General features: G+C 44.1%; 1 protein-coding gene across 1 annotated transcript in view; it reads right to left on the reverse strand.

Moving 5' to 3' along the window:
- Positions 1-7500, reverse strand: part of LOC123501895 (atrophin-1-like) — a 41448-nt gene that overhangs the window by 6112 nt on the left and 27836 nt on the right. Inside the window, exons 3-7 of the mRNA XM_045250947.1 lie at positions 7028-7194; positions 6142-6292; positions 804-1124; positions 519-660; positions 1-377 (exon numbers count right to left, since the gene is read on the reverse strand). The exon at positions 1-377 is cut by the window's left edge and continues 219 nt beyond it. Of these exons, the coding sequence (XP_045106882.1) occupies positions 1-377; positions 519-660; positions 804-1124; positions 6142-6292; positions 7028-7194 (1158 nt within the window). The remainder of the gene's footprint in view (positions 378-518; positions 661-803; positions 1125-6141; positions 6293-7027; positions 7195-7500) is intronic.

Below are 7500 nucleotides of genomic sequence, written 5' to 3' on the forward strand. Positions count from 1 at the left end.
CAGCCCGTACCCCGCCAGAGAGCCGAGGAAGGAAGCGTGGGGGCTGAGGTAGCCAGTGCGGGGAGCAGGATAACCGCCCCCGGGACTCATGTAGCCACTGGTGGGCGTGTTGTACCCCAGGGCGGGGCTGGCGTAGCCGCTGGCCACACCCCCCGCCACTGTACACGCCATGGGAGCCAAGGGAGGGCTGGAGTAACCAGGAGGCGGGCTGATGTACCCTGGCGGAAGGGGACTGTAGCCCCCGCCCAGCAGCGCCGGGCAGCCAGGGTGCCCACACGCCGCCTGCTGGCCGGGAGGAGGGGTGCTGTACAGGGGAGGAGCAGGAGGCAGCGGCGGCGCCGCTGTGCACGTGGCTGGAGGACTCTCGTAGCAGCCCTCTGTAGAGAAACGTTGTGGGTGAGAAGAGACACGCATGCACACACACACACATGTGCACACACACACACACACACACACACACACACACACACACACACACGTACAAAGGCGCGGCAACATTACAGCGTCGCGTTACTCACCTATAATGTTGTAGTTACACAGAGGGCACGTGCGGTGCTGCAACAGCCAGGGATCCACGCACGTGCGATGAAACTCGTGTTTGCACGGCAGCACACGAAGCTCCTGGTGGGGGCGGTACTCCTCCAAGCACACCACGCACACCTGCCGGCACAAGGCTGATGTCAGGCGTGGAACAGGTGTGTGTGTGTGTGTGTGTGTGTGTGTGTGTGTGTGTGTGTGTGTGTGTGTGTGTGTGTGTGTGTGTGTCATGATTCTTTTTCATTTATAGCTCTTTTTCCTCTTACCTCAGGTCCCTCCGACAATACGGAAATCTCATGGCTGCCCTCCTCTTCTTCTTCCCCTTCCTCCTCCTCCTCTTCTTCCTCTTCCTCTTCTTCCCCTCCTTTCGTGGCGTCACTACTTCTCCCACTACCACCACCACCACCACCACAACTTCCTCCCCCTCCTCCGGCTCCACTTCCTCCATCGCTAATAACTTTGATTTTCTTTTTCTTCTTCTTTTTAAGCTTTACTTTTATTCTCTGTTTCTCGTCCTTCTTCTTCTCCTTGTATCTTCTGCACTCCATTTTATTAAGCGCTCTCTTTGCTTGTTGAGCGAGAGTGTTCTGTAAGGGAAGAAGAGTGTAAGAGAACATGAGAACAAGTGACAGTATATAAAGATAAACCAGCTGATATATAATTAGGTGAGTTGACAACTGTTTCATTCATCTCTATCACACACACACACACAAACACACACACACACACACACACACACACACACACACACACACACACACACAGGGTAATAGAGAGACAATCTATATGAAAGAGATTAAAGTAACCAAGCTTGAAATAAAAAAGTTAATGAAGGAACTGGATGAAGAGAAGGCAATGGGACCAGATGAAGTCTCAGACAGAATACTGAAAGAATGTAGGGAAGAACTAGCAAGTCCTATATACAACATCATAAAATGCTCAATAGAAAATGGAACAGTACCAGTAGAATGGAAAAGAGCTGAGATGGTTCCCATATATAAGAGCGGAAGGAAGGAAGAACCTTTAAATTACAGACCGGTATCACTAACTAGTGTAATATGCAAGATGTGTGAAAGAATAATAAAGAAACAATGGATCGAGTTCCTTGAAGACAACAAATTGATATCAAATAGCCAATTTGGTTTTAGAAGAAGACGGTCGTGTGTAACTAATCTATTGAGTTTCTATTCTAGAATAGTTGATAGAGTACAAGAGAGAGAGGGATGGGTTGACTGTATTTATTTGGATTTGAAATAGGCGTTTGACAAAGTGCCACATGCAAGATTACTGTGGAAGTTAGAGGAGAAGGGTGGCTTAAAAGGAAGCACATTGAGATGGATAGAAAATTATTTGAGGGGAGAGAAATAAGGACGGTAGTTAAAGATATGAAGTCCGCAGTAGAAAGCGGAGTGCCACAGGGATCAGTATTGGCACCAATACTTTTCCTCACTTATATTAACGACATGCCAGAAAGAATGAACAGCTACATAAATCTGTTTGCAGATGATACGAAACTGTGCAGAGTTATAAAGCAAAAGGAGGATCGTGAAATACTGTATGAAGACCTAAATAAGATCTGGGAATGGAGTAAGAAGTGGGAAATGGAATTCAATGTGAACAAAAGCCATGTCATGGAAATGGGAAAGAGTGAAAGACGACCTGTGGGAATCTATAAGATGGGAGATGGAGTAGAACTGGAGAAAGTAAAAAGGAAAAGGACTTAGGAGTGACGATGGAAGAAAACAATCAACCAGTAAGCCATATTGATAGAATTTTTAGAGAAACATATAATTTGCTAAGGAATATTGGAGTAGCATTTCACTACATGGACAAAGAAATGATGAAGAAATTGATAAGTACTATAATAAGACCCAGATTGGAATATGCAGGAGTAGTGTGGACCCCTCATAAAAAGAAACACATAAGGAAATTGGAGAGACTACAAAAAATGGCTACAAGAATGGTTCCAGAATTTGAAGGGATGACATATGAGGAGAGACTAAAGGCTATGGATCTACCAACCCTGGAACAAAGAAGGAGAGAGGAGACCTGATACAAGTTTATAAATTGATCAACGGAATGGACCAAGTGGATAATGAGAAACTGATCCTGAGAGAAGAATATGACATCCGAAGCACAAGATCGCATAGTAAAAAGCTGAGAAAAGGAAGATGTCTGAGAGATGTTAAAAATATAGTTTCCGCAAAGATGTATTGAGACGTGGAACAGTTTAAATGAAGAAGTAGTGTCTGCAACGAGTGTGCATACTTTTAAAGTAAGATTGGATAAGTGTAGATATGGAGACGGGGCCACACGAGCATAAAGCCCAGGCCCTGTAAAACTACAACTAGGTAAATACAACTAGGTAAATACACACACACACACACACACACGCCCGGTAGCTCAGTGGTTAGAGCGCTGGCTTCACAAGCCAGAGGACCGGAGTTCGATTCCCCGGCCGGGTGGAGATATTTGGGTGTGTCTCCTTTCACGTGTAGGTGCTGTTCACCTAGCAGTGAGTAGGTACGGGATGTAAATCGAGGAGTTGTGACCTTGTTGTCCCGGTGTGTGGTGTGTGCCTGGTCTCAGGCTTATCCGAAGATCGGAAATAATGAGCTCTGAGCTCGTTCCGTAAGGTAACGTCTGGCTGTCTCGTCAGAGACTGCAGCAGATCAAACAGTGAAACACACACACACACACACACACACACACACACACACACACAAACACACACTGCCATCTGACGAGTTCTTCACTTTGTCTCTCAGTCTTGATGTTTATAGCCTAACAATCGCACAACAACAAACACCAGAAAAGTACATCAATAAAATACGAGCCGATAGAAGAAGAAAAAAAAAAAAAAATGTATAATATATCTTTTATTCCATTATTTTTCCTCTTCATTCTGTCCGTCGTCTTCTTAACCTAAAAGAAAAAAAAATTGCAATAGCTAAAATACAAATAACACAAAACTTGAAAAGATACGAAAAAAAAAGAAGAAATGAAACTATAATATCGCGGACGATTTTTAACCCCTTCAATACTGGGACGCATCTTTCCCATAAGTTTTGGATATGATTTGACGATTTTATTTATATTAGGAAAGGTCTATGGAGGTCAGAAGGTTAATTGCCAGAGCCTTCACTATTTCAATCTCAGCATAAGTATCTGAAACTGCACCAAATCACTAAATGGTAAGCAAAATAAATGAAAACGTGCCATGGTACCGAAGGGGTTAAATGGTACCATAATATCACGGATGTTTTTTTTATTTTTATTTTACTTTTTCATGATTTCCTAACAGACTTTGGATTCCCTGCATCCAAGAGGATGTGAAGAATTCTGAACGCATTCCCCATCACGCTCTGGCATTCCTCTCCCTCCTCGCGTCCTGAGGAGACTTGCGCGGGGATTAAATGAGCGAATAGGTTATTACTCAAGTCCCAGAATGTGAAGGATAATGAGAGAGAGAGAGAGAGAGAGAGAGAGAGAGAGAGAGAGAGAGAGAGAGAGAGATTCACTCTCTCTCTCTCTCTCTCTCTCTCTCTCTCTCTCTCTCTCTCTCTCTCTCTCTCTCTCTCTGTCTTTTTGTCCGTCTACCGTTCTTTCTATAGCCTTTCCTCCCTCTCTTCTTATCTAACCCAATCTCTCTCTCTCTCTCTCTCTCTCTCTCTCTCTCTCTCTCTCTCTCTCTCTCTCTCTCTTCAAAGGAACCATCTATCTACCTTCCTTTAATCTAAATAGAAAGAGATAACGAGAAAAAATATAAAAAAATAGATAAATAGCCATATAAAAGAAGGAAAGGAAAAAAAGTAAGGCAGTGGCGTGAAAAGTAAAAAAGGGAAAAAAATGAGAAAAAAAAGATGAAAGGGCGTTTATATGGAGTGGCGGGGAAAAAAGAGGACGGAAGGGAGAAGAGACGGGAAAAAAAGATAAGAGGGAAGGGAGATAAATAATAAAAACGAGTTCAACAACAACAACAACAACAACAACAACAACAACAACAACAATAATAATAATAATAATAATAATAATAATAATAATACATTCACAAGCAAGGATGGGGAGGCGGCAACACAAACCGGCAACTCGATCAAAACTTTTTCCCCTTCCCTTCATCTCTTTTTTCCCACCATTCCTCCTTCTATTAGCGTTCGCAGAGGATATTTAGGGAGCCAATAATTCACAGGGCGATAACATTAGGCGAGGAGCGACTGGAAACGCGTTAAAACACCTCATTTCAAGCTCACACTCCTCGTAAACTAGCGGCGGCTGGCGAGAGCTGGCATGTTAACCCGCCTCGTCCGAAACCACGGCGGGGTAGAGAAGACTGCGAAATAAGACGTAATAAAGGATAAGCAGAGAGTGTAAAGGGACATGGGATAGCGTACATGTCTAGTGGATAAAGTGCAAAGGGTACTGACGGCGTGGGGTAATAAATAACTTGAGAAAACTGGGAAAATTAGAGAGATGGAGGAGAGGTGGAGCATGGGAGCGGGAGAGCAGGCGGGCGGGGCAAGATCAAAGATGGGCCAGGAATGCGTATGACAAGACCGCCTCCATCTGCACGCTGTCCTTGCTACCACGGCCTCACGCGGCTCTTTGAAGACCGCCGCGGCATTCTGGGAAGTCCTCTTACTCCTCAGCGGGAGATACACATCTTGTCACGAGGGGCCACCGAGTAAATGGGGAAAGATGGGGAAAAAAGAGGAGTTCCGTGACCGATCAATAGTGCTGGTCTTCATGCTCCAGCCGCCGCCAACGCCTTCTCTTTCTCCTCCATCTTCTGCTCCTCCTTCATTCGCCTTAGTATATGATTTTCAACAAAGAGAGAGAGAGAGAGAGAGAGAGAGAGAGAGAGAGAGAGAGAGAGCACAGACAAACATACTTAAGGGAGACAGAAATTCCTTGTAATCTCTCTCTCTCTCTCTCTCTCTCTCTCTCTCTCTCTCTCTCTCTCTCTCTCTCTCTCTCTAAATTTAGATAGGTTTCCCGACACTCGTCTCTGACAAAAACTTAGACGCTCCCTCCCCTTCCTCCTCCTCCTCCTCCTCTTCTTCTTCTTCTTCTTCTTCTTCTTCTTCATTTTATTATTATTTTTCTTTCTAACTAACAACTGACTGACACTTAATTGGTCCTCTCTCTCTCTCTCTCTCTCTCTCTCTCTCTCTCTCTCTCTCTCTCTCTCTCTCTCTCTCTCTTCTTTCAACCTTCATAATTTTTTTCCTCCACTCCCTCTCTTCTTATCTCTTTTCTCTCCGCACTCATGTTTTTATCTTTTTCTCTCCCTCCTCTCTCTTCTCCCTTCCCGCATCTTTCTCTCTGTGCTCTTATCCATGTCTTCTCCCTATCTCTTCTTTCTTTTCTTCTATACGTCTGACTCTGTTTGTCTGTCTCCTTCACTCTACAAAATACCATTCTCCTTTTCATCTCATCTAATTAAACTCAATTACTCTAACCTGCTTCATCCAACGTAATCTAACTTAACTTTAACCTAATCCAACCTAACCTAACCAAATCAAACTTAACTAAACCAGACCAAACCTAACCAAACTTAACTTATCCAAACTTCACCTAAACAGATTAACATAACCTCTTTCTAACCTGCTTGTTGTTCCTCCTCCATCGCATCTTAACGACGATAGCGAGGCAGACGAGGACGATGAGGAAGAAGCACGTCAGGAAGATGCCCAGATCGAAGTGGTCACGGGCGGGAGGCAGCTCAATGCGGGCGTGGATCACCATAGGGCGGCGACTGCGGGAGTGGAAGGAGAGTATGGTTAAAGAAAGGGTGGGAAAGAGAGAGAGAGAGAGAGAGAGAGAGAGAGAGAGAGAGAGAGAGAGACGATGAGAAATAGTCAGAGGGAAAAAAAGAAATAGGGAGGAATAAAGGAGATGGATGAGAGAGAGAGAGAGAGAGAGAGAGAGAGAGAGAGAGAGAGAGAGAGAGAGAGAGAGAGAGAGAGAGAGAGAGAGAGAGAGTATGGGAGAAATGACAGGCTGGGATAAAGAAGTGCAGGAGGAGGAGGAGGAGGAGGAGGAGGAGGAGGAGGAAATAAGGTAATAAAAAAGGTGGAAGTGAAGATGAAAGTAAGGTAAGAGAGAAGAAGGAAGAGGTGAGGAGGAAAAAAAAAGTGGAAGAGGTGGAGGTAGGTACAGTGACGAAGGAGATAGCGTAAGTGTACGGAAGAGGAGGAGGAGGAGGAGGAGGAGGAGGAGGAGATAAAATAACAGAGATAGAAGAGGTGGAGGCAAGGAGAAAGTGGAGTTAGGTGGAAAAGCATAAAGTGATGGCAAAATTATAGAGAGAATACCACAATGATCACAAGATGAAACAAACATGGAAAAAAAAACAAGAAAAAAAAAAAAAAAAGAGGAAGATGCCGTTGAAATAAAGAAACAATACATTCCTACTACTACTACTACCAACAACAACAACAACAACAACAACAACAACAACAACAACAACAGCAACAACAACAACACCTACATGATAATACTCTGCAGCTTGGTGGCCTGGGCGGGGAACAACACCACCACGGGTCGTTTGAGGAGGTCCTGCGCCGCCACTTCCTCAAACAGCTCCTCTTGCGCCGCCACCAGGCCGTCTATGTCCACCAGAATGGCAGTGGCGCCGCGCTCCATCGCGTACCGTGCCTGTCGGAGGGAGAAAGAGAGAGAGATTCATTCAGTACTTTCATTCACTCTTATATTAAAAAAGGCAGCCATTCTTATCACCTATTTATTTGTGATGTATGAAACCTCAACAAAGCAGAAAAGAATAGCGTAAACAAGTGTGTAAAATGAGGCGAGAAGCGGAAAAACAAGAAAAGAAAGTAAAATAAATGAATTACTTCTTGGTTATGCATGCGATATTGTCAATGGGTAAAAAATAAATAGCGTAACTAAGTCTATAAAATGAGATGAGAAGAGGATAAACAAGAACAAAAGAGTAAAATACAT

The sequence above is a fragment of the Portunus trituberculatus genome, chromosome 10 (assembly GCF_017591435.1).
Source record: "Portunus trituberculatus isolate SZX2019 chromosome 10, ASM1759143v1, whole genome shotgun sequence".
NCBI lineage: Eukaryota > Metazoa > Arthropoda > Malacostraca > Decapoda > Portunidae > Portunus > Portunus trituberculatus.